This window comes from Juglans microcarpa x Juglans regia, chromosome 3S (assembly GCF_004785595.1).
Source record: "Juglans microcarpa x Juglans regia isolate MS1-56 chromosome 3S, Jm3101_v1.0, whole genome shotgun sequence".
Lineage (NCBI taxonomy): Eukaryota > Viridiplantae > Streptophyta > Magnoliopsida > Fagales > Juglandaceae > Juglans > Juglans microcarpa x Juglans regia.
In genome coordinates, this window is record NC_054599.1 from 11,422,619 (window position 1) to 11,450,211 (window position 27,593).

The 27,593-nt window shown below is 39.5% G+C and overlaps 1 protein-coding gene and 2 long non-coding RNA genes across 3 annotated transcripts in view; all 3 read left to right on the forward strand.

The window, feature by feature from the left end:
• The first annotated feature begins 5,119 nt into the window (after nt 1-5,119).
• LOC121258503 lies at nt 5,120-7,788 on the forward strand. The gene is made up of 3 exons (XR_005939415.1): nt 5,120-5,244; nt 5,624-5,680; nt 7,424-7,788. It is a non-coding gene; the product is annotated as an uncharacterized LOC121258503 (long non-coding RNA).
• A 4,674-nt stretch (nt 7,789-12,462) lies between these two features.
• The window catches only part of LOC121258502, a 29,322-nt gene continuing 14,191 nt past the window's right edge, over nt 12,463-27,593 (forward strand). The window contains exons 1-3 of the long non-coding RNA XR_005939414.1: nt 12,463-12,531; nt 13,416-13,550; nt 18,022-18,028. This is a non-coding gene — a long non-coding RNA (uncharacterized LOC121258502). The remainder of the gene's footprint in view (nt 12,532-13,415; nt 13,551-18,021; nt 18,029-27,593) is intronic.
• On the forward strand, nt 22,494-23,318 carry LOC121258501 (non-specific lipid transfer protein GPI-anchored 15). Its single transcript, XM_041160031.1, has 2 exons — nt 22,494-22,898; nt 23,280-23,318. The coding sequence occupies exons 1-2, from the start codon at nt 22,550-22,552 to the stop codon at nt 23,294-23,296; spliced, it is 366 nt and encodes a 121-aa protein (XP_041015965.1). The 5' UTR covers nt 22,494-22,549; the 3' UTR covers nt 23,297-23,318.

Consider the following 27,593-nt stretch of genomic DNA (forward strand, 5'->3'; position numbering starts at 1 on the left):
TCATATGAGCTTTTATACTTGTTCAGAGGGTGGATACAACACGGCTCCCCTCCTTGCACCGCGTGTTCCTCTAGTTACAGCATCATCAACAGTCCGTACACCGTGATGAATATGTCATATACAGAGAATCATATTAACTCGACTTTACTTCATCAGGTTGCATGCCTTATGCACCCACTAGCGTTAGGTGCTTCCTCGCTCCAACATTCTTTAAAAAGAATCCATTCAAGCCTCGTCGACCCAAGGGTTACCACTCCATTCTTAAGCACACTAGAGTGGACAGAGGAGTTCCACTAGGACATTCTCCCGCCCTAGCACTTGGGGTCATGATAAAACTTTTTATTTGAAAATATTTTCTTTGAAGACTCTTTTGAAAATACTTCTTTGAAAACATTTCTTCCCCAACTGCATGTGACATGAGACTTAACATGCTTACTTATACTTTACATATGACATATGAAATGCCGTGCATGAAATAACCAAACATAACATGTTCATTTCATAGCATGATCATATAAAATACAAGAAACATCCAAACACATTCTTGAAACCATGGGAATATGCTTAGGCCGAAACACTTAGGGTTAAAAATCATGAGATTCATCACTTAAACATGCTCCAATCTTCATGCATATAACATAGGAATCAAAGCATGAAATCATGACATTTAACTAAGATCCGAAACATACAACACGTTATGGCCGAAACATCACAACACATAATCCATCAATCTTGAGCATATGAAAACCGAAAACATATACAAGTATTTTATGGCATTTTCATCACACATTCTAAACATGACATTTCTTCCATATTTTGATACAAGATCATTTTAACATAATCAAATAATCAAACAAGAAATAACCAACAAAACAAACATGGAAAATGAAAGGATTTACATAATCATATACAAGTGTTAACCAAGAGTAGGTTGTTGAGTGTATACTTACAAAATCCTTGTAAAAGAAGCTGTAAAAATGAACATATCATATTAGAAAAAGCATCTAAAACCCTAACTCATGTTCTTAAGTGCGTGTGTGTGTTTCTAGGGCATCACTTGGCCTTAAACCATTCAGCTTCTAGGGTTATTAGGTTAAAACCCTCTTCATTTCACACATGAGGTAGAACAAAACCTAAGGTAACCAAAAGTACATAAGATGGTCAAAACATGGAGGATAAATCCCCCTTCATTAATCGGTCTCAAAGGTTTCTCTTACAAACCCTAGGTTATTTTCCAAGAAAATGGTAGGAAGTGTGTGTTCTATTGTTTCTCAAAGTCTAATGAGACTTGAATCTCATTTTTGAATTGAGAAAATATTTTTGTGTGAACTTGACTTAGGAAAAACTGAATCTTACCTTGCAAATTCTTGGGGTAGTGCCGAAATCCTTCTCTTGCAAGGACTTTCTTGTTTGGTTGGTGAGAAAACACAAGAGAGTGGGAGAGAGCTTTCAAAAGAACTCGAGAGAATTGAGTGGAGAGAGTGCAAACTCATGTAAGAATCCGAAAAATTGCAAGGAAAAGCCTCCTAAGCGTGTATCCTTCTCCTTATATAGTGACCATTCACTTCCCTCCTTGTTTGAATCAAAGCCTTTGCATGTGAGACATGTGGCAAGGTTCCTTCCACTTCCTCTCTCAAAAATTGAAAACCTCTTGGAGTTCCCCACTAGATTGCATTTGGGAAGGGGCAAATCTTGGAGGTGGTGTGTGAGCTTCCCTTCTTAGCCGAAAATCACATTCCCTCTTATGCCCTTCCTTTCCTTCAAACAATTGAGTGTTCTTCTAAGGGTAACATGGTAAAACATCATGTGACTCTTCCTTTTTCCCAAGCAAGTAATCTTTTGCATGGATGACAAGTGGCAAAAGACATATGCCATGGCTTAGCCGTCCACCTCTTTCTTCCTTTCCCAAGATGATACTTCACCTTCCAGTACTCCTTCCCTAGGTGACCTTTCTTGTTCTGTTGGTCCAATTTAGCCTAGGTGATTAGTGGCAAAGGAGCATAGTGTTTGGGAGTGTGCTAGCTGAATTTCTAAGGGTATTCTTATCCTTCAATCCAAATGTCTCTTCACATATCCTTCTAGAAACTCCATGCATGCTTGACACTTGGCATTATTTGACTCAATTTCAAAATCCCATAAGCCTCTATTTGTTTTCCCATGCAAAACTGTAACCCTCGCTCATTTCTTCTTACGTAAGCTTTTCTCTTTCTTACGTAAGACTCATCCTTTCTGACGTAAGCAAATTCTGATGACGGAATTATGTAATAGTCTGCCATTCTTTCTAGCGACTGCGAGCATCGTCATGTGTGCCGAACCATGACGACGTGCCTCTCGAGATATTATGTGGCTTCTAAGGCACGCCCAGTGTTTCAATTGTACTGGAAATATTTGTATGAGATATTTCCAGTATCGTTGAATTAAACTTGTTTTTAAATGAGACAATTATAATATTTTGAAGAGCTCCAAAATATTATAATTGTTAGAGATTATTTTAATATTAATTATTAAAATGATTCCAATTATTTGAAATATTAAGAGATTTAAATTATGTTGAAAGCTTTAATTAATTTAATGGTTTTATTCTCTTAAAGATATTGAATAAGACTTCATCATTTTATTAATGATGAAGAAATACTATTTTATAAAACTAAAGTTAGTTTAAAATAATATTTACCTTAATTCCTCTAAGTGCTTTTAATTAAGTTAACGTTTACGCATTTTCAAATCAGTATTTTAATATTTCAACGTTAGATCGTTTTGAGGACTCCAAGACGAAGGGACTGGATTATAAACCCAGACCCCCTCTCTCTTTTCCCTCACTTTTCCCCAGCCCTCTCTCTCTTTTCCCTCTCCCCAGCGTACGTGATACGCGGCTTCTCCCATTCCGCCCAAAGCTTCCTTCCTCCAGCCCAGCGCCGCCGTGTGCCGTCCACTCTAACAGCCGGCACCGTCGCACTCCTCTCCCTTTGGCAAGCACACCCCCACCAGTCTCCTCCTCTCATGCTCTCTCCTCCTCTCCGCTAGAAGTGCAAAGCCCGAATGGGCTAGCGCCGCCGTGCGCTGTGCGCCGTCCTCCGGCGCCACCACCACCACCAACAGCCTCCCCTCTCACCGGTGAACCCCTCCCATGAAACCCAAGCCACGGGAAGTCCCCCTTCCCCCTCTGTCGCACGCACGCACGAAACCCATTTATGGGTTTCGTACGGTTTCAAGCTACCGACGCTGCTAGCGCCGCCGTGCGCGACTCCCACGGCCACCAGGCACCACCATGGACCTCTCCTCCCTTTCCCCTTCCCCTTCTTCCTCCATGTGACTCGAGGCCAGTAGCCTCTCTCCACCGCACGACTTTCTCCCCCTTACACGCACGGCTTTGCACTCCTCCACCGCCACCCACGACAGATGACCGCCACCTTCAGCCTCCTCTGGCCACCACCAAGCCAACCTAACCACCCACGGCCCCGATCTGTCATCCATGCACGCACACTCTCTCTCACTCTCCCACGGCCTTTCCTCCACTGTGCGGCCAGATCCGCCGCCGTGAGCCACTGTGGCGCCACCTCGACGCCACCACGAGTTCCACCGCACCTCCCTTAGCCGAGCCGTAGGGTCAAACCACCACTTTACGTGGTGGGTAATCACTGCACGTGATGGATAGTCACTGCGTGTGACTGACCGCCACTGTACACGGTTAGGTACGCTGTGTACTGCCCCTCACCACCATCACAGGGCCTTCACGAGCCCTTCCAAGACCACACTTAGCTATCCAGACGCCCAAACAGTCAACGTACGTGGGTTAGCCACCACGTACGACCTTTCCGACGTCATCGGCTGTGACGATCAGCGAGCAACGCACGTGTTATCCCATCGATGGTATAACTCTCTATCCCTTTTAATTATGTTAGATATTGATTAGTGGACTAGGTTGTGGACTGTGTTGTTAGTATTAGGGGATTGACTGTGTAGTATGGAGATGTGATGTGTAGCGAAGTGATGGGCGTTTTATGATGTGTTGTGTTGTGAAGTGTTGGGCATATCTGTGTAGTGTGGTGATGTGATGTGCCGTGCATATGAAGTTTTGGGCTCATTGTGTAGTGTGCTGTGAAGTGTTGGGCATTCCATGTAGTGAAGTGTTGGACTTATCTATGTAGTGCGTTGTGATGTGTGGAGCGTAGTTGGGAATTGTGCTGTGCAGTGTTGTGGACTGTGCGGTGTAGTGTGGCTGCGGAGTATGTGTAGTATTGGTGTCATGGCATTTGGAGTGGGAACAGTACACGTTGAGTGTACTTTGTGTGTGGCGTAGTGTGACATAAAGAGAGTATATGTGAAATATACTCTCCTGGCGTATTGTGGATTTGGAAGAGTACGCACTGAGTGTACTCTGTGTGTGGCATAAAGTTAGATAAGGAGAGTATATGTGAAATATACTCTCCTGGTGTATTGTGGATTGGGAAGAGTACACGTAAAGTGTACTCTGTATGGCGTGGTGTGTGAATGGAGTACACATGAAGTGTACTCCATGTGGTGGAGTGACGCACCTTGTGGCGGGTATTCCGTCATGGTGATGTGACGTAACGAGTGTACTCTGTGTGGCGTATTATGTATGAAGGGAGTACTTGTGGAATGTACTCAATATGGTGGATTGATGCATCATATGGCGAGTATGTCATAAGGGTGATGTGGCGTAGTGCATGTGTAAGGCCCAGTTTCTTCATCAAAGTGGCCCGGACCTGGCGTGTAAATGGCCTAGCCATTTTAGTGTTTAGTAAGAGTCCCGAACGACATCGTTTTTGGAGGTGAGTGTTTCTTCTTCAACTTCCGTTTCTTTCTCTCCTTTCTTTCCGCATTTCTCTGCTTCAATTTCAGTTTCTTCTGCAACTTTCTTTCTCCCACGTCTCTCTTTTCCTTTTTGGTTTCATTTTTTTTTCTTGTTGCTGCGTTAGTCTGTGAGTTCCGATTCCCTGCCCAAGTTTCCTCAAGTTCAGTTTCTCTCTTGCGCTGCACTTGTTTCGGTTGCTGTACTGCATTCCTCTGTTTTCTCATCCTTTTAAGTTTTGGTTTCTTCTACTGTAACCGATTCTGCTTCTTAGTATTTGGTTTGATTTATCTTCATTTTCTGCAGTTTCTGTTTTGGCCATGAGGTTTGGGTTGCGTTTTGTGAGTCTGGGTGTTGTGCGTGGTGAGTCTTCGGGTTTGTGTGTTCCGTGTAGTCAGTGAAGCTTTTGTTGGAGATTCTTGTTGCCATAGGTAAATTTTCTTGCCTCTGTTTCCGGCACACACTCACACACAGTTACACTTCCTCTCATTGATTTTTGTGGGTAATGGTTTCATTTCTAGATTAGTTTAGTGGGCGGCTCTTTGGGCTTTTCTTGGTATATTGAATTTCTTGTGGTGATTTGTCCGAGGTTTGAATTGTTTGAAGTTACATTGTAGTGAAACTGTTGGATTAGTGGTTGAGAAAATATTTAGAAGTACCGATTCATATTTCCTGTTATGGAGTTGTGAATGGAAAGAAGTGTGCTTTGTGAAGTGTTATTTGGTTTGGAATGGTGGGTTGTAATTATTTAGAAGGAGGCTGTGATATTTTCTTTTAATACTTAGTTTATATATTTTTTTTTATGAATAGGTGGCGAGATTGATAGAGGTCAATTTCAAGGTATAGATAATACGCTGCAGGAGTCAGGTAAGCGGGGTTCCTATGCTAGGCCTTACACGAATTATTTGAGACTGAGGTTGATTTTCTGAAAACTTTGCATATTTTTGTGGTAAAATGAGAACTTGGGAAAAACAAAACAAACCTCGGTCGTTTATTTGCATACTCATGAAACCTGTACGAAAAAAGAGAAAAATATGTTCTGATATGCATTGTGTAGACATGAGCTAAATTCTGTCATGTGATTTCTGAAATCTGAAAAATAAGTGATTTTGAGAATATGAAAAGTTGTGTATTTATTTAGAAAGATGTTTTGGCTTTTGTGTTCAGCGTGTGTAAACTGTCTGATTCTGTTTTGGTACTCTGTATTATTTTGATATAACATCTGAAAACCTTTGGCATGGTGTACTGGTTTTCGTATCTGACTCTGTCACTACTTTGCTCTGCTCTGCTCTGTTATGCTCTGCTCTGTTTGGGTTGGTACCAACTACTCTGTCTCTGAGTGCACCCACTTTGGAAACAAAGTGGTTTTATTGTCGTCTTTCCTGTGTGCACACTCGGGGCTCCGAGAAGAATAAAGGAAAGATTTCACTTCTGTCTCTGCCTGGGTTGGCCATCGGGATTAGCACAACCCTACCACGGGGGTGAAACATGGTCTCTGCTCTGTTTTGATCTGATGATGATACTCAGTTTATGTTATGCCAAAGCACTATGGGTTTTTACTTGTCTTAAAACCATCGCTCTGTTACTCTTGAAAATATGTTCTGTTCTGCTTGATAACTTTGGAAAATATTTTGTTCTACATACTCTACTTTATAAATGCTCATGTTTGCACGCTAGCATATGATTTCTGCTTACTGAGTTGTGATAACTCACCCCCTATCATGATAATATTTTTTTTTGATGATATGGAGAGTCCAAATGAGGATCTGGATTAGATTGGTGAACGTGTTTAAGTTGAGGAGATGTGGTTAGAAGAAGGTCTTCTGATGTCCTTAGTTTTAATGTCTTTGAGTTTTAATTATATTTTCGGGTTTAGTAGGACCCATGGTTTTATCAGTTTGGTATGTTACTATTACCGGGAGATTGTGGACCCTTCGATATTTTTTTATGATTGCATTAAAGATTGTGTGGAGTTTGTAATGAGATTATTGAGAAGATATGAGATTGATTTCATTTATGAAGTTTTTTTTTTTTTTTAGAGATTATTTTTTGGATGTGTTGGGAGACATGTTTATGAGTGACAGGTAGTAATTCTCCAAGCCAGCCGGGTTTGGGGCGTTACATTTGGTATCAGAGCCAGGTTTGAATTCTGCATACTATAAACCTTGGAGGTTTAGATTTCTGTGGGTTCACAGGATGTAAAGATTTTAGAGTATAGATAGTGATTAAGAAGTCATTTTTAGATTTATTATGATAGTAAAGCGAACTATAGGATTGAATATTGTTGATGTGGAAAGTCTTAGAATTCGCAGGCTTTAGGAATAGCCATGAGGTGTGGTATTTCACAGGTCTATGAACTAAGTTCATGTTGATTAAGGTTTAGTTTAATAACGGAGCCTTCTTAAGTAGTTAAATGGGTTTAAGTATTAGTTTTTGGAAATTGACTATTACTACGGTTATGTGTACTTTTCTATTCTCCATTATGAGTATTCTTGTAATTTTGAATTATAATATATACGTTTTGTTTTTACAAATACGACTAAATTTTCTATGTTCTTATAAACTCTATTTTTTTTAAGCGTTGATTAAAAATTCAAATTATTTTGTCAGGATGCCACCTCGTCGTAGAGAACGAAGCATGTTGGATCTGAATGCGAACGAGATCGAAAGGGAAGCAAACCCGAGTGCTTCCGACGTATTACGAGCAGCTGCACATCAATTAATTGATGACCTTGTGCAGAATCCCGCGGGTCGCCAGTGTAATTTCAATGAAGGGGGTTGTACTGTTGAGCAATTCAATCGAATGCACCCTCCTTTATTTGATGGGAGAGGCGATCCAACTTTGGCGGAAGATTGGATTCAGGACATTGAGGAGATTTTACGAGTCCTAACCTGTACTGAGGAGCAAAAGGTGGCATACGCCACATTCAAGCTTACTGGGGAAGCGAAGAGGTGGTGGATCTCTGAAAGGACCATCAGAGAAGTAGAGGGGACAGAGATAATCAGTTGGTTGCACTTCAAGTAGATCTTTCTTGAGCGCTTCTTCCCTAGCTCATTCCGTGAGGACAAGGCTATGGAATTTGCCACCTTGGTTCAGGGAACAATGACAGTACATCAATATGCTGCTAGGTTTACTGAGTTATCCCGTTTTGCTACTTATTTGATTCCCGATGAGGAAAAGAAGGCACGCAAATTTGAGCAAGGACTGAATGAGAAACTGTATGTGCGTGTGGTGGGTTTCTAGATTCAGAACTTCTCAAAATTGGTGGATAAAGCAACAATTTTTGAAAGAACCCTTCAAAGAAGCGCTGCAATGCATGAACAGAGGAAAGGGACTACTCCTACTGAGTACCAGTCTGGCATGGACCAGGGACCATGGAAAAGGAGGAATGAAGGTAGTAGTTCGGGAAAAAGGCCGGTTCAGAGTAATCAATAGCCCTACCAGTGTAGGACATGCAATCAAGTGCATTCTGGAGAGTGCAGAAAAGGGGCGGGATTGTGTTTTCGTTCTGGCAAATCAGGACACTACATCAGGGATTGCCCAATGCAAAATAGGAGCAACCAGACGTTCATACCCGCCACCTCAGAGGAATGAAGTATCAGCCCGGGACAGCAATCAACGTCCTACTGCGCCTGCTCGAGTCTTTGCACTAACACCTGGAGAGGTTGAGGGTAGGAATGACGTGATCACTGGTATGACTCTTTTGTTTTACTTTAAGGATTTATAGTTTCTATTATTTTCTTTTCTTTGATTGGTTCTGGTTAAGACTTTGAATATTCTTGGTTCATGGATGAGTTTGAATGTGATCACAGGTACTCTTTCTTTGTTTTCTAATAATACTTTTGTGTTATTTGACTCGGGAGCGACACATTCTTTTGTTTCCACAATGTACTCTAAATTTTGCACTTTAGATGCTGAAAGGTTGAGGAACAGGTTAGTGGTTGCGATCCTAACAGGGAATTCTGTAGTCTGTAGTGAGATGTTACTTGGATGCCCTCTTTCTATAGAGGGAAGACTAATGCCAGCAGATTTAATAGTTTTCCACATGGTTGGGTTTGATGTGATTTTGGGTATAGATTGGCTGGCTTCCTACCACGCCAGTATTGATTGTGCTAAAAAGGAAGTGGTGTTCAGGCCCCCTAATGAAGGTGAATTTCAGTTCACAGGGTCGAAAGTGAGGTTGACTCCACCCATCATCTCTGCCATTCAGGTGGGAAAACTGTTGCGTGATGGTTGTCAGGGATTCTTAGCCTGTGTGGTTGAAGCACCAAAGGAAGAGTTGAAGTTGGAACAGATACTTGTTGTGAGAGATTATCCAGAGGTCTTCCCTGAAGATTTATCGGGACTTCCACCCGAGCGGGAGATAGAGTTTGCTATTGAGTTAATTCCAGGCACGGCACCCCTTTCGAAAGCACCTTATCGCATGGCGCCGTCTGAATTAGCAGAACGCAAAGAGCAGTTGCAAGATTTGTTAGACAAGGGTTTCATCAGGCCCAGTGTTTCACCTTGGGGAGCTCCAGTTCTTTTTGTGAAGAAGAAGGATGGATCGATGAGAATGTGTATCGATTATAGGGAACTTAATCGGGTGACCATAAAGAATAAGTACCCGCTACCCCGTATAGAAGATTTGTTTGATCAGCTTCAGGGTGCTCAAGTATTTTCGAAGATTGATCTTCGATCGGGTTACCACCAGTTGAAGATCAGAGCTGAAGACATGGCTAAGACGGCGTTCAAGACCCGTTATGGCCATTATGAGTTTTTGGTCATGCCTTTTGGCCTGACTAACGCCCCAGTAGTATTTATGGACTTGATGAACAGGGTGTTCCATGAGTTTTTGGATAAGTTTGTGGTTGTCTTTATTGATGATATACTGATATACTCTAAAAGCGAGACCGAGCATGAAGAACATTTGAAGTTGGTACTTGGGACACTCAGAGACAAGCAGCTGTTTGCTAAGTTGAAGAAGTGTGAATTTTGGCTTGATTCAATCACGTTTCTGGGGCATGTAGTTTCGAAGGATGGTATTTCAGTAGACCCAGGAAAAGTGGAAGCAGTGGTTAATTGGTCGGCACCGAGGAATGTTCATGAGGTTAGAAGCTTCTTGGGATTGGCTGGGTATTACCGTCAATTCATTGATGGGTTTTCCAAGATAGCAGTTCCTCTCACTGCACTCACCAGGAAAAATAATAAGTTTGAATGGATAGCAAAGTGTGAAGAAAGCTTCCAAGAGTTGAAACAGAGATTAGTGACAGCTCCGATGTTAACAGTTCCCACAGCTAGAGGCGGATTTGTTGTCTATAGTGATGCTTCTAGGCTTGGTTTGGGGTGTGTACTGATGCAACATGGGAAGGTTATAGCTTATGCCTCGCGCCAATTGAAAGTGTATGAGCAAAATTATCCCACTCATGATCTAGAACTCGCGGCAGTTATTTTTGCACTTAAGCTTTGGAGACATTACTTGTATGGGGAAAAGTGCGAAATTTATACGGATCACAAGAGTTTGAAGTATTTCTTTACCCAAAAAGAATTAAACATGAGACAAAGGAGGTGGCTTGAGTTGATCAAGGATTATGATTGCACCATTAATTATCACCCAGGCAAAACTAATGTTGTAGCCGACGCTCTAAGTAGGAAGTCAGTGGGACCGACAGTTGCAGCTATTACCACTCAGCATAGGTTGCTAATGGATTTAGAAAGAGCCAGTATCGAAGTCATTGCTAGTGATACAAATGCTTTCATGGCCAGTTTAGTGGTTCAACCTGCTTTGATAGATAGAATCAAAGCTGCTCAGAAAGTGGACTCAGGGTTGGTGAAGTTAATGGAAGGGATCAGAAACGGGGACAAACCTGATTTTTGTATTTCCAAGGATGGAGTTTTGAGGTTTAGGGGTAGAGTATGCATACCTGCTGATGATGAACTAAAAAGGTTAATTCTTGAATAGGCACACCGTTCTTTGTACACTGTTCACCCAGGGAGTACCAAGATGTATCGGGATTTGAGAGAGTCCTTTTGGTGGAATGGCATGAAAAGAGAAATAGCTAAATTTGTAGAACAATGCCTAACTTGCCAACAAGTGAAGGCGGAGCATCAGAGACTTGCAGGATTATTACAGCCACTTCAGATTCCAGAGTGGAAATGGGAACATATCTCCATGGATTTCGTGACAGGTCTACCAAGGACCGTAAGCGGGCAAGATGCTATATGGGTGATCGTGGATCGCTTAACGAAGAACGCCCGTTTTGTGCCCATTAAAGTTTCTTATAAACTAGAGAAACTAGTGGAACTGTATGTACGGGAGATAGTGAGGTTGCATGGAGTACCGGTATCCATCGTGTCGGATAGAGATCCTCGTTTCACTTCTAAGTTCTGGCGAAGCTTACAAGAGGCAATGGGTACTCAGTTAAGTTTCAGTACTGCTTTTCACCCTCAGACAGATGGACAGTCAGAAAGAACTATTCAGATTTTAGAAGATATGTTGAGGGCATGCCTAATGGACTTCAAGGGATCTTGGATGCAACATTTACCATTGGTTGAGTTTGCATATAATAATAGTTTCCAGGCTAGCATTGGGATGGCACCTTACGAGGTTTTGTATGGCAGGAGATGTAGATCTCCATTGTATTGGGATGAAGTAGGTGAAAGAAAACTCCAGTTTCTTCATCAAAGTGGCCCGGACCTGGCGTGTAAATGGCCCAGCCATTTTAGTGTTTAGTAAGAGTCCCGAACGACGTCGTTTTTGGAGGTGAGTGTTTCTTCTTCAACTTCCGTTTCTTTCTCTCCTTTCTTTCCGCATTTCTCTGCTTCAATTTCAGTTTCTTCCGCAACTTTCTTTCTCCCACGACTCTCTTTTTCCTTTTCGGTTTCATTTTTTTTTCTTGTTGCTGCGTTAGTCTGTGAGCTCCGATTCTCTGCCCAAGTTTCCTCAAGTTCGGTTTCTCTCTTGCGCTGCAGTTGTTTCGGTTGCCATACTGCATTCTTCTGTTTTCTCTCCTTTTTGCATTTCGGGTCTTCTTCTGCAAGTCCGTGTGCGGTACCTCTCATCCCTCCATTTTCGACTGGTAAGGGTTTCTTTCTCATCCTTTTAAGTTTTGGTTTCTTCTACTTTAACCGATTCTGCTTCTTAGTATTTGGTTTGATTTATCTTCATTTTTTGCAGTTTCTGTTTTGGCCGTGAGGTTTGGGTTGCGTTTTGTGAGTCTGGGTGTTGTGCGTGGTGAGTCTTCGGGTTTGTGTGTTCCGTGTAGTCAATGAAGCTTTTGCTGGAGATTCTTGTTGCCATAGGTAAATTTTCTTGCCTCTGTTTCCCGCACACACTCACACACAGTTACACTTCCTCTCATTGATTTTTGTGGGTAACGGTTTCATTTCTAGATTAGTTTAGTGGGCGGCTCTTTGGGCTTTTCTTGGTATATTGAATTTCTTGTGGTGATTTGTCCGAGGTTTGAATTGTTTGAAGTTACATTGTAATGAAACTGTTGGATTAGTGGTTGAGAAAATATTTAGAAGTACCGGTTCATATTTCCTGTTATGGAGTTGTGAATGGAAAGAAGTGTGCTTTGTGAAGTGTTATTTGGTTTGGAATGGTGGGTTGTAATTATTTAGAAAGAGGTTGTGATATTTTCTTTTAATACTTAGTTTATATATATATTTTTTTAAATAGGTGGCGAGATTGATAGAGGTCAATTTCAAGGTATAGATAATACGCTGTAGGAGTCAGGTAAGCGGGGTTCCTATGCTAGGCCTTACACGAATTATTTGAGACTGAGATTGATTTTCTGAAAACTTTGCATATTTTTGTGGTGAAATGAGAACTTGGGAAAAACAAAACCAACCTCGGTCGTTTATTTGCATGCTCATGAAACCTGTACGAAAAAAGTGAAAAATAAGTTCTGACATGCATTGTGTAGACATGAGCTAAATTCTGTCATGTGATTTCTGAAATTTGAAAAATGAGCGATTTTGAGAATATGAAAAGTTGTGTATTTATTTAGAAAGATGTTCTGGCTTTTGTGTTCAGCGTGTGTAAACTGTCTGATTCTGTTTTGGTACTCTGTATTATTTTGATATAACATCTGAAAACCTTTGGCATGGTGTACTGGTTTTCGTATCTGACTCTGTCACTACTTTGGTTTGCTCTGCTCTGTTATGCTCTGCTCTGTTTGGGTTGGTACCAACTTCTCTGTCTCTGAGTACACCCACTTTGGAAACAAAGTGGTTTTATTGTGGTCTTTCCTGTGTGCACACGAGGCTCCGAGAAGAATAAAGGAAAGATTTCACCTCTGTCTCTGCCTGGTTTGGCCACTGGGGGTTATCACAACCCTTCCACGGGGGTGAAACATGGTCTCTGCTCTGTTTGATGCTCTGTTTTGATCTGATGATGATACTTAGTTTATGTTATGCCAAAGCACTATGGGTTTTTACTTGTCTTAAAACCATCGCTCTGTTACTCTTGAAAATATGTTCTGTTCTGCTTGATAACTCTGGAAAATATTTTGTTCTGCATACTCTACTTTATAAATGCTCATGTTTGCACGCTAGCATATGATTTCTGCTTACTGAGTTGTGATAACTCACCCCTTATCATGATAATATTTTTTTCAGATGATATGGAGAGTCCAAATGAGGATCTGGATTAGATTGGTGAATGTGTTTAAGTTGAGGAGATGTGGTTAGAAGAAGGTCTTCTGATGTCCTTAGTTTTAATGTCTTTGAGTTTTAATTATATTTTCGGGTTTAGTAGGACCCATGGTTTTGTGAGTTTGGTATGTTACTATTACCGGGAGATTGTGGACCCTTGGATATTTTTTTATGATTGCATTAAAGATTGTGTGGAGTTTGTAATGAGATTATTGAGAAGATATGAGATTGATTTCATTTATGAAGTTTTTTTTTAGAGATTATTCTTTGGATGTGTTGGGAGACATGTTTATGAGTGACAGGTAGTAATTCTCTAAGCCACCCGGGTTTGGGGCGTTATAGCATGTAAATGGAGTATGTGAAGGGAGTTGTACTCCATGTGGTAGAGTGATTCACCATAAGGCGGGTATGCCATAGTTGTGATGTGGCCTACAGTCTGAGGTGACAGGCGTCACCTTAATGGACTTATGGCTGAGAGTATGGGTGTAGTAGCAGAATAAGTGCAAGAGTACACAGCGGAAGCATGATTGGGCAACATCACGAAGTGATGTGGTTACTGACAGTTGTGATTACGATGGATAAGGAGTTAACTTTGGAATGGTGTAACGGTAATGTGACCAGATGTCACGATGTGACAGGAGTACGTGAGGAACCATACTCGTGATAAGTTAGAAGTTGGCGTAGAAGTGACGTAACAGGATGTCAGGTGACATGACAAGGTCACGGTGTAGCTTGAGAGTAGTCTTGAGCTATGTGATGTGACGCAAGGCGTAGTTGTGAATGGAGTCTTGTCGTGTTAAGTGTTGGGATGAACTGTAAGAAGGGACGGATAGCATGAAGAGTCTTGCTAGCCAAGTTAAGGGAATGTTGGTATCAAAATATGGCCCTCATCCCTACGAGCAGATGATCAACATGTTATATGTTGATCTTAGGTGATAAAGGGGTAGGGTACATGTGTAATCTGGTTAGACACATGTGCCGGACGGATTCGCCATATGTAATGGGTAATCTGTCCACAGTATAGTTACACGATGCTTAAGCCTCAGAGTTGGCTTAGAGCCGTGTGGCTTGTATGGATAGGAATGATGATTAGTATGGGCTAAGATGCATGAAGATAGTGACGAGTGTACTGTCTAAGGAAGGGATGTGTGACTTAGTTGGTCTGAGTCATGGATCAGAACGTGGTTAAATAGAAGAATGAGACAGAGGTCTTAGTGTCTTAATCCTAAGGTGAATCATGGGTTCACTTTAGTGAATGAGCACTCGAGGCAAGACCTGAGTTGGAAGATGCGGTGACCGCAATGGGTCCCTGAAGGTTTTCACGTAGTAAAGGGCACGTAAGTGCACGGGATAGAAGGAGAGTGTTCCAAGTATAGCGTAGTTCTATTTATAGTTTAAGTTGCTTATGCATTAGATGGAGAATGACGTTAAGGTTATGTATGCATGTAGGTTGCCAGCTGACACGCGCATGAATGGACTGCATGGTATGAAAGTAGCATAGAGTCTAGGTAAGTATTACGTTCATGCCCTTCTGGAGTTTTCTAGAAATTATGAAACGAAAAGGAAAAGCTTTTATCTTTAAGAAAATGCTTACGAAAGAAGATGCTATGCTTTCAAATGTTTATGTACGTACAACCCCTCCATGAAAGCCCATTTTTACGCACCCAAAGTTATTACTTGTATGCATGCGAATGGATGACTATAAGATGTATCTATTGTATGCATTTTCAAAGAAAACAAACTGATGTAAATGTATGAAAGACGAGCTTGAGCTGACGCCTTCGTGGATCCTACAGACCGACGCTGTCCCGAACGCCGCGAGCTGATGCTCACGGACGCCGCGAAGGCCAACGTTCAAGGTGATGCTTATGGATGCCGCGAAAGGCGAAGTTTGAGCCCGTGCATTATGTTTTATGGACGGTACAAACTGATACTTTTGTGAATGCCTCGAGGTGATGCTCGTGGACGTCATGAAAGAGGACGTTCGAGCCCATGCTCACGAAATGATGTTTTCTCACAAAAATAAATGTTTTCTCATGTTAAATGAAAGAAAGAACTGAATGAAAGCTCTAGCTCTTTAGAGTTGGCATGAATGAATGAAAGAATGAAAGAATGAATGAAAGCATGAAATGTATGAAGATACGTAACGGCCACGTGAATGAATGAAAGGGTACCAATGAATGGGCAGATTGCAATGCCGGGTAAGTAGTACTGGTAGTGCACCTAGTGCTGCCCCCTATGAAATGGGATTCCCAACCTGTGGCCACGGGTGGAATCCAGGTCAAAGGGCCGCTAACCCTAACACACGAGGCGTAACAGTGTATACCGGCCTATGAAAGTGAAAAGAAAGAATGTATGTATGTATGTATGTACACATGAATGCACGAACGCACTTTAAGAAACGAAGGCACTGACGGGTGGCACATTTTACGAAAAGAAAGGAAAACCCTATCCAGTGACATTTTCAAACGAACGCACGTATGCACGCATACATGTATGTATAGTATGTACGAATGATGAATGCATGAATGAAAACTTCCGTTATTATATTTTAACTGCATGAAATAATGCTTACGAGTCTATGACTCATTTTAGTTTTTATGCATGTCCCTTCCCCTCCCACAGGGAAAGAAATGAAGCACGCTTCGGGACAGACACGGCCCATGGGGAAGAGCACGGAAGTCTAGGCACGAGCATTGAAATGTAAGAGACGCATTTTTATTATTAAAAATGATGTTTTCCGCTATAAACCTCTTTTATTGTAAAAGCACATTTTTATTTTATAAACGTAGAGTCTTGCACCCTGGGAAGAAGTAAAAAGTTTTAAATCGGACGGTAATTCCCGTTGTCCTTTCTCAAAATATTTTATAAAAAGACCCACCACAAAGACGGGCGTTACAAAAACATCTAGAAAAAGCCCAATTTCACTTTCCTAAGCTTCTCTTTCCAAGATAACTCATTTGGAACTTGAATTGGGCAAGACAAAGGTCTAAACAGGTAGGAATTTTGGGTCTAGCAAAAAATCCCTTTGGCCACCTCTAGATTCCTTTTGTCCCTTGAATCATCTAGAAAGTTTCTTACACAATGACAAGTGGCAATTTTTCCAAGATAGGCGTGTAAGCCAACCCTTGGCATTTCCTACACTTCTCTCTTTCTCCCTTAGCCCACTCTCAAGTCTAGGTTCAAAGCAAAACATTCTTGGGTCACATAACACTTAGCAATTTTAGAACTAGGTCATGGGCCTAAACCATTGGACCTAAATTCCTAAGTAAGGCCGAAATCCTTAAGGTAACTAGAGCGACTCTTCTCTTGGGCTTAAATCGTTACATCAAAGGCTTCTAAGGCCTTTCAAAGTAACTAAGGTTCCTAAAGTACCATGGCAACCTGGAACAATTCTAAGGGCCAAGCCTAGACGAAACTCGGGCCATCACATCATTGCATCTCGTTATGTTCTCGCTACGTCACTCTTACACCATTATGTCACTTTATACGTACATCAGCCATAACATTGCTACACGGTGACACTCATCATGGCACTACCGGTCACATCACAACTATTCCAGGACACTGTTCCACAGTTCCCGATACTTCACATGTACTCCCAGACATAACACGGCTACATAGTAACACTAGTTACTAGGACTACTAGTTACATCACAACTAGCCTGAGACACTGTTCACAACACTATTCATCACGCTCTACGCTCTTTAACTACGTAACCATCCTTATCTTCACGACATGCCACACAAAGTATCACTACACCACATGGAGTACACTCCACGTGTACTCCTTCACATTACACTACGCCACATCACCACTATGGTACACATGCCATATAGTGCATTGCCTCACCACATGAAGTACATTTCACGTATACTCCCTTTACATCGCACTACGCCATGAGAGTACACTCCACGTGTACTCTTCCAATCCACACTAGGTCACTCAGAGTACACTCCACGTGTACTCTTCCCAATCCACACCACGCCACATCACCACTACAGTACATACTTCTAACCACACTTCACAGCACAATCCACAATACGACTACACAACACACTTCCCAACTATGCCCAACACTTTACATATACAGCACATCACATCACCAAGCTACACAGCGAACTTCATAAATATTAACAGCACAGTCCACAACCTAACCAACTAACTAACATAATAATGAGGATAAGGGAAATAAAGTTATACCATCATCAGGATAATCCATGCGTTACTCACTGTTCGGCATAGCCAGTGGTGTCAGAGGTCACTAGCATGGGCGGTAGCTGTCACTACCATAACCTTGGAACAGGGTTATTTCGGGTGGACAGATCTAGGGTTTCTCACTAGATCTAGGCTTTATTGGGTTTTTAATGTGACTCTGGAGGATGGTCGACATGGTGGGGAGTCTGTGGGTGGCAGCTAAAGCCGTGTATTGTGACTATTTGGGGGTGTTTGGGAGCTATTTGGGCATGGGGATAACTAGGTGTGATCTTGGAAGGCTTATGGTAGCCTCGCAGTGGTGGCTAGAGGCAGAGCACGACGTCATCTAATAATGTACAGTGCATCTGAGAGGGTGAGAGTGCGTGGGAGGCAAGGGGATGGCTAGGGACTATGGCTAGGCATGGAGGAGCTTGAGGGGATGTTGGTGGAGTTTGTGGTGGCGTTGGGGTGGCAGTGGGTGGCGACGTGGTGGCAGATGTAGCCGTGTGTGAGAGAGAGCCCATGAGAGAGTGAGAGAGTGTGTGGGAGGATGGGACTTTGACTGGGCATAAGGGTGGCTAGGGGAGGTCGCCGGTGAGAGAGGAACCTCTTGGTGATGCATGACGGTGTTGGGTTGTTTGAAGGAGAGGATCGGGTGAGGGAGAGGGAGAGGCCTGCGTGAGCTGAGGGAGAAGGAAGGGAAAAGTGAGGGAGAAAGAGAGGGAGCTAGGGTTTTAATTCCAACCCTTCATCTTGGGACATTCAAAATGATTTAACGGTGGGTTTTAAATATTGATTTCAAAATACATAAACATTAACTTAACTAAAAGCACTAAGAGGACTTGAGATATAATATTATTTAAACTAAACTTTAGTTTATAAAATAATATTCTTTCATCATTAAATAAATGATGAAGTTTTGCTAAATATCTATAAGAGAATAAAACTCATCTAATTAATTAGAGTTTTCAACATATTTTAAGTCTCATAATATTTTAACTAACTAAAATCATGTTGATAAAATGACTTTCCACAATTAAAATAATTTTAGAGCCCTTCAAAAATATTATAATTATCTTACTTAAAATTAGGCTTGGTTCAATAATATTGGAAATACTCCATATAAATATTTTCAGGACATTTAAAATATTCGAGGGCTTCAAAACACTAGGCTTATTTTAAAAATCACCTACAATATTTAAAAACACATCTTCAATATTTAAAACGCATAGACGAGACTCGTGACCAATCGAGAGAGAAAGGAGTGGGTTATTACATAAACAGGTTTTTCATACTATTGATGTGATCTTCTGCTACACTATTGTTTGTGAACATAGTATAGTGTCTTCTTTAGATCTTAAATTCCTTTTTATACATGAAAACTATGGTTTGTAAAGGGGGAATAGATTCTAGAATTAAATTTGAGAAATTAGATGAGTATATTGTCATATTTTCCAATTAAGAATTTGGTATTATAATTCATAGTTGCGTCTATAATTTGGATTGGAAAAATCAAAGAATTGAATCTGGTTGATGGAAGCCCAAAACTTTACTTGTATTTTTATCCATGTCCTAATATCATTTTAATTACGTGTTTTAGGTATATTTCAAAATACTTTTCAGATTTCTGTCATATTGCCATTGATCTTTTCCTTTCAGTTTGCATTTTTGTAGTGTTTGTTCGACTCCTTATGGATGGACATTCTGAACTATACTATAACACTGCATAGTAGTTTGGGTATAATCAATACCCCTAAACCCAAGGCCATTACCACTTGAGCCAATCCCCTAGGAGTTGACATGACATGGCATATTATATTACACTTCATAATAGGTAATAGTACCACCTTACCACCATAAATTAAGAGAGTGTAAAAAGGTCGTGAACTGAAATGAGATATTTCTAAAGATTAGAATATACCACTTAAACATTTAGAGACTTATGGTAAAACTGCCCTTTTACCCCCCCCCCCCCCCCCCACTTGTGCAAAATGACTATTTTGCCCATAAATTAAAGATTTTGTATCATAACTCCAAATCTTACCAAAATTTACATTCTTCATGTAAATTTTATCTTAAGTCCAAAAATGCAATCATAGAATTTAATACAAAATACAACTACGCAAACCAAGCATTGACCGAAACATACTAGGGCTAAAATTCTTAAGTTTTGTGCCAATTGTTTCAAATCTCTAACCATATACTTAATCAGTTCTTGCAACACTAAAATCATATATTAGGTTCTAATATCATACCAAGAAATTAAAATAGTCATATAAAAAAAATCTAAATTCCCCATGTCAAAGAAAAGTGTCAAAAACACCTCATTTGGTTACACAAACCATCTCATTACAACTTTCCCAAACTCCCCTACAAAATACAATAAACAATTCAATTTTTTTAAATTTCAAAACAAAAATAACATTAAAAAATAATATTCTAATAATATTTTATTCAACTTTCAATTTTTATTTCATCTTATCTGTGTAACCAAACGAGGCCAAGTTTTAAACAAATAGGACAACTCCTTAATGTACTTGGTCCATTACCTTTCCAATAAACTCTAAGGACTCCAAAAGTCCATAAACTCAACTCACCTTTAACATGTGTATAAATCAAACCTAAGTGATAACCATGCTCGAACAACAATCAAAATCACAAATATCATCATGAAACCAATCAACATGGTCACTAAGTCTAAAACAAGTAACACATGTTCTTGACTTAGTAAAAGTTTTATAAAAACCTCAAGCAAACCCGAGAGCATCAATATTGTGCCATAACCGAACCTTTTCATACAACACATGCTTCCAACAATTATTTAATCTAACTCTTTTAAAAAAAAGACTTTTAACATCTAAATGAAAGTTTTAAGAACATCATATAAAAATTTCATAGCCATTGGACTAGGTTTTAAGAACCAAAAATATAATAACCTCAAAATAGAAATTGTTTTGTGTGTTTCAGTTTCAACCTTAAAGAAAATATGTATAACTCTTCAATAAGAATGCTAACAATCTTTGGATTAACTCATAACATGTAGAAAAATGTGTTAACGTTTCATCATATCAATATCAAGTCCTAACTTTAACAAAAAGTTTATTAAAACACCAAGTCTCACAACATCATCCAAATTGTCGCCTAGTATGACATCTTCAACTTTGTCATCTAATCATTACTTAATTATTATCCAAACACAAAATCCAATAGAAATTTATGAAACTTCTAGACAAAACACAAAAAATAATACAACTTTTTCAAATTTCAAAACAAAAATAATACTCAAATAATTTTTAACTTTATAATAATTTTATTTAACCTTTTCTCCCTCATTTTCCAAAATCCGATAAAATTCTTAAGTCAAATAATTTCACTATTATTTACATAATTATAAAATATAACGTCCGGTTTGGATACACAATTCAGATGAGATGAGATGAGATATTTTAAATAGTAGTGGGATTTTTTAAGTTAAGATAAGATTAGATAGATTGTAAAAAAGCGTATGTTTGGATAGTGAGATTAGATGAGATAGTTTTGACTTTTTGGGATTTGATAAAGGAAAATACTAAAACCACAGCTGGGTATTCTCAACTAGGATCCCGACTTGCTTTTTTGTTTTTGTTTTTTTTTACTTAATGATTAAGAAAATATTTTTTATTGATGCTATGAATTTAAAAAAAAAATATATCTAAAAATGATAAAAAAAATGCATTAACGAAAGCAAAAAAAAAAAAAAAAAAAAAAAAAAAGAAAAGAAAAAGAAAAAGAAATACACTAGGCAGAGATCCCATGTGTGGGTGTAGAAGCACTCTTTGATAAAGGGGTGGATCCCACCAATGATAAGTGAATTTTTTTACCATATATAATTCTTTTTATTGTTTATGTCAGAATGTAATGAAATGAGTTTAAAAACATAGAGATGAAACAGAAAAGTGAAATTAACCGTTTGAATAGACAAAACTATCTCATCCGTATAGACCAGATTATCTCATCTAGCAAACCAAACCGGGCTATTCTAAGTGTTCAAAGAGCCCTAAGTCTTGCCTTGGAGTAAAAGTTGACGTCCTCCATTGGAAAACCCTTTCGATTGAAGTGGTGTAATTTTACAAAAAAAACATTCTTAAGGTTTTATGCATTATATATAATAGATTTGATGCAAAATTAAAATTAAACTTTGAACACGTGATCTAAACAACAGACTTGGAACCCAAATCTACATGATCCACCTTCTCAAGTCCAACCATCCAAACGCGATATTTGATTGGCACACTTGGGGGGTATCAATCTATTTTTTTTCAATGTGAATTTAACCGGATCAGAACCACAAAATGGGTACTACGTACATATTTCTACAACGACCCAGATGCCAAAACCACAATAATATACTTTGTCTGAGAACCTGTAGATCATATTAATCCAATTCATGATGATCAAGAACGCCACGTGCACCTGTGATATATATTGTGTTATATAAGCTTAGTGGAGCAAATAGTGGAATTCCCTAGCACGCAAGTAGTGAATATGATGTTTTGTATAGCGCAACTTGAATGTTCACATTTCTTTTAGTCATACCTACCGACGAGTATATGATCGAGCATCCAGTAAAGAAAAGAACATGCTGGAATGGAAAAAGAGGGAGAAAGTGCTCTTGTTAAGGAACAAACTCTAATGGGTATATAGGAAACTATTTTATACAATCGCTTGCTACAAATATCTCAGTGTGAACATACTAACCGACTGATTGGAATCATTACGCCCTGAATAAACCCATCCACAACCACCCCACTACTTCGAAAGTACCTTATTTTTCTACTTCGTTTTAGTATATAAATCTGCTTACCTCGTTCTGCTCCTTCTGCAATAGAAAAAAGTATCTCTAATCAAGTCTAAAACACGGATGGCCGCCGATTCCATTAAAGCTTTTCTTGTGGTCGTGCTCGCCTTCATGCTTGTTTCTGAGGCCTTCCTTCAGGAAGTTAATGCTGCCGGAGAGTGCGGAAAGACCCCCATCAAGTCTGCAGCTGCAACCTTGAGCCCTTGCTTGAGTGCAGCTGCGAATGCTCAGGCCAAGGTTCCACCAACATGCTGCACAAAAGTTGGTGCCTTAATCAAGGCCACACCCAAGTGCCTTTGTGCGGTTTTGTTGTCGCCTTTGGTAAAGCAGGCGGGGATCCAGCCTGCCATTGCTATTACTATTCCAAAGCGGTGCAACATCAGCAACCGACCGGCGGGAAAGAAGTGCGGAAGTAAGTAACATCTACCGCACTTATCTAAAAAATTTCAACTAGAAAGCTTAAATTAATTAGAATAAGCAAATTATTAACTCTCACTTATTAAAAGTTCTTTAGTTAATTAATTAACTACAAAAAAATTGTTTATTTGCGACCAGTTAATTTTAACGAAATGTTTATTTACAATTAAAATTAGTTGCAAATAGTCTTTTAGTTATAATAAATTAGTCACAAAAGTCTATTTTTCTTGTTTTACTTGATTAAATATGAATGAAGGACTCGAACTCATGTCCAACTATATATATTAAATCATTACTTTTATAAAAATTTAATTCAATAAATATAAATAAATTTAATTATTTAAATTATATCTTTATCACTATACTTCCTTTGCAGGATACACTCTCCCCTGAGAGTCAAACCCAAAGTCGACTATGAAAAGAGAGGGCAAGCATGATGGGGAGTGCTATATAATTAAGAGTGTTTTTATTTTCCTTTCGAGTTAGTGCAGAATAAGAGCTGTCATATTGGGCCATGCTTGATAGATAATTAGCCCATGGAAGCATTAACCTTGCTCGTATGTGTTTATCTGGTAGGAGTTGTACGTTCCGATGTCTACCTGTTTCTATCGGTCCCTGTTTGTCTTCTGGACTCATCCTGTTCACTTTATGCCTGTCTTCTGTTTTCCTATTTTCATTTTTTCCCGTTTTCTCTACTTTTATATATTGAGCTTTCCAAACTTGACAATATGAAAAACATACGAAGAGGCCATCTGACACACTAAACCACGCTGCTCAAGCATCGACCCGTTTTAAAGACGTGCGAGGAACGTCATAAATTCGTCAATAGCAACGTGCCACTAGCCAAGAGAGATCACCTGTACAAATTCATCACTATCAATGTGCCGCTTCGGCGACAATCAATGGTGGCGAATATCCGCCCAACATTTGCCTTTTAGAGAGGTAACGTCATTGATAGTCTTGATGTACGGATATATGCGGCAACAGTCTTTATGGTCTGCAAATCTTAAAAAAAAAATACTTGCAACACCCAGGCCAACACCAAACCTAAGCCAATCACAAGTGCTATAAATTTTTTCTTTTAGGTTACTATGTAGTAAAAAGTCCATTTAAATTTTAACGGTATATTACGAGCCCAAAATTTATTAGCAGAGTATGGATTTCATCGGATACAATAATTGGACAAAAGCTAAAATAATAATTCACGAACTAAGGGGCTGAAATAACTAGAACCTGGCCCAATAAATTTTTCTAAATGCCCTAAGATATTGTTGGACGAGGGATTTATTTTGGACATGAGGATTATGACTCAGTTTATTTATCAAGTTTAAGCCCACTAACGTGTCCAATTTCAAGCACACTAGAGTTATAACGTTAGAGTCCCCTTCGCGATAAAATTCTTTAAACCACTGATTTCTATATATTTAGATCCATGGACGTAAATGAGCTTCATCCTCAAGTGCCTAGGGTTGCCGCTCACACATTCTTTCTCCAGCAAGCCAGCGGCCCACTTCTTCCCCCGCACACCACCACCACGCACCACCCAAAGACAGAACCTACTGCTTGAGTAAGCCCTTCACGTATGTGTCAACCACCATCACACCTCACTACAACTGCACCACCAGATGGTAGCTCCACTACCAAGAACCTCCACGTTGCTGCCAAGCTCCTCTAGTCTAGAACAACAGCTCGTCATGGCCACCACCGCCTCTCAAGCGACACGTAATTTTCTTTCACATCTCAGCGTCCAACACGGGACTACCGCTAAACAGCCACAACACCATAGCTTTGTCGACCCTTCTCATGACAAACAATATACCACGTTCACTGCCCCATCTCTTTGTTCCTCCATTGTTGGTCCCTGCACTACAGAAGCCATACCAGGGTTGCAGCCACTAAAAGGCAGTCCACGTCTCTTCCCTTAGCCATCAAGCAAAGCCAAATAGAAATCAACGCCACAACTTGGCCACGAGCCACGGATTTTCACCACCTGTACCCCTGTTTTGTACAAAAAAAATAAAAATAAAGCACCTCCATAGCAGTCCAAACCGAGAGCCACAACTCACACTTTGCAACAGTGAGGCCACCTCACCGCCGCCAGTTGCAATAGAGGGCGCTAGAGAACAATTATACACCATCAAACACTGCCCAATCCACATGTTGCCCTGAATGTGAGACTCTCTTTATCCCTCTCGATTTATGTCTCTCCCTCCCTTTAGCTCTCTGGCTCTCTTTACCTAAGCTAAATTAGGTTCTCTTCCTCCCTGGCACTATATAGATAATATGGATTATATTTGTAATTTTAATTGGTTATGGGTTTTGAGTTAGCTTGTGTTGGGAATACGGGTTGAACCTAAGAAACATATTCCGGGTTCGTGTCTATATAGATAATATGGTCTTTCCTGTGTGCACACTCGGAGGGGAAGACTTCACATTCTGTTTCTACTCGGTTGGGAGCTGGAATTTGAACAACCCTACCACGAGGGTTAAACATTGTAACACCCCATTCCCGTAGGTTAGGAGTGTCACGTATTTTTCATAAAAATAAATCCGGAAAGATATCTCATTTCTAATAACATGAAATTAACATTTATTGCATAACAAGGTTTGTCTAGCAAAAGTCTTCCAAAAATCTTAAGTGGATAAACTGAATAAAACCTTTATCATTAAAACAAATTTTATTCTAGGAAGTCTGAAATTAAAACGACTGCTCTTTTTAAATCTGACCTGCTTGCTCGTATTCATCATCCTCACCTGGGTGGTTAAAACAATGAAATAAACTAAAATGAGTCGAAGTCTAAGCAAGAATTCCATCACCACGTAAGCATAATAAACGTAAGGTTTTCATTAAAGTTTTCATGTTGAGAGCTTAAAATTCATGATTTGTTCATGCTGATGTTTATGCTATGCATGACTGATTTATCTGAATTAACTGATTGATTTAACTGGCCAACACACTTAACCTTGTGTGCGAAATTGTGCACCAACCCCACGTCCCGAGCCCGCGAGGGGAGCCTCTGATAGTATTTTGGCATACTATGGTGGACCACTCTTGAGTCCATCACTTGCATATCCACCCTGAAAATGCATTGGTACCATGCATTTGAATGATCATATGATTAAACTGATCTGATCTTATCTTGCACTTGAATTTAAAATATCTTACATGTCTTATGCGACATGAGATGCATGACATAATACGTACATAATTATAATTTCTAAATCTGAACATGATGTCGAATGACATGATCGTATGCTATGCTGGATGACATGTTCGCATAATTATGACGTGTGAGATACATAAACATTGGCTTTTAAGAATTGACTTTTATAATAATTTATTTGAGCTGCTATGTGATGGTCCTAATTCGTGACCAAATTACTTACCTCACTACGTTGTTTCCTGAATTTCACTTCGTAGCTCGTCACCTAAACGAAGTATAAAACGTCACTAAATCTGTGTAGAAAAACATGTCCTAATATCCCACTTAATTTAAATTCATACTGTAGAAAATAATGAATAAATATTTTGTTTAACATAAAATTAATGAATGCTTATATCTTAAATTATTTAAATACTAATAACATATTTTAATTTAGTAGGAAATCGTATTGTATATAAATATTAGATATTAATGAAAACTAGTTTCATCAGATAGACTCATTATATAGTTAAACCAATTAGTATTTACTACTAAAATCTAGTTAAAATTTAAAATTTAATAATATAAATTAATTTCTAATATTTTCTGTAAAATATAAATTTATGGGTTAACATAGTTATTTAAATAAAACTAAGCCTAATTTAAAATATGAAGTCCAGTCCAATTTAAAAATAACTTGTTAATCTTTATAACAAATAAGACTTAAGCCCGTTAAAGAGATAAGAGCCCACGTAAAAATAGATAGTCCAAAAACAATTCAGGCATTTCTTAAACACTAAGGGGTATATATGTAATAATATCAAAATAAAAATTCATTATATACTATAAATTTGAGTTACATATCAAACGGTCAAGGGTCTTCAGGGCAATTTGGTAAAAAAAAACAGCAAATATGAAAGTACTTTGCAGAAAGGAAGAATGAAAGAACCTACCTTACCAACTAGAAAGTAAAGGAAAGTAAGAAAAAGTAACAAAGCCGTGAGGCACAGGGGAGTTTCAGAACTCACTGAAAGAGATAGAATCATCTGATGGTAGACTAGGGGTGATAGAAAGAAATTGGAAGCAAATTTCTATAAGAGGTGATGGGGTCTTGAGAGATTTTTTGTTACTAGTAGTGGAGAGACAGACAAAAGATCAATCGAAGAGAGAGATTGGGCATGGCTTACCCACAAAAAATGGAGTGCAGTGGCAGTGGCTAGTGGGTGAAGATTGACGGTAGTGGAGCACTGAGGGAGGCCTCTGTTTTTGGTGAAAAATAGAGAGAAGTAAAAAATCAATTTCTGTAGTGCCCACTGAGAAACAAAGGAGCAGATAGAGAGGGATCTAAACGCCGGAATGGTCGTGGCTTACCTCACAAAACATCTTGCCTAGTGGCTTTGAGTGACTAAGTTGATGGTGACAGTAGGAGCAAGATGAAGTACGAAGGTAAGTGAATGAACATTGGTTCTGAGTAAGGTGGAGGGCAGATCGGCTTGTGGGAATAGTTGTGTTGTTGCTTGAGGCTTTTCTATGATTGAAACTACAAA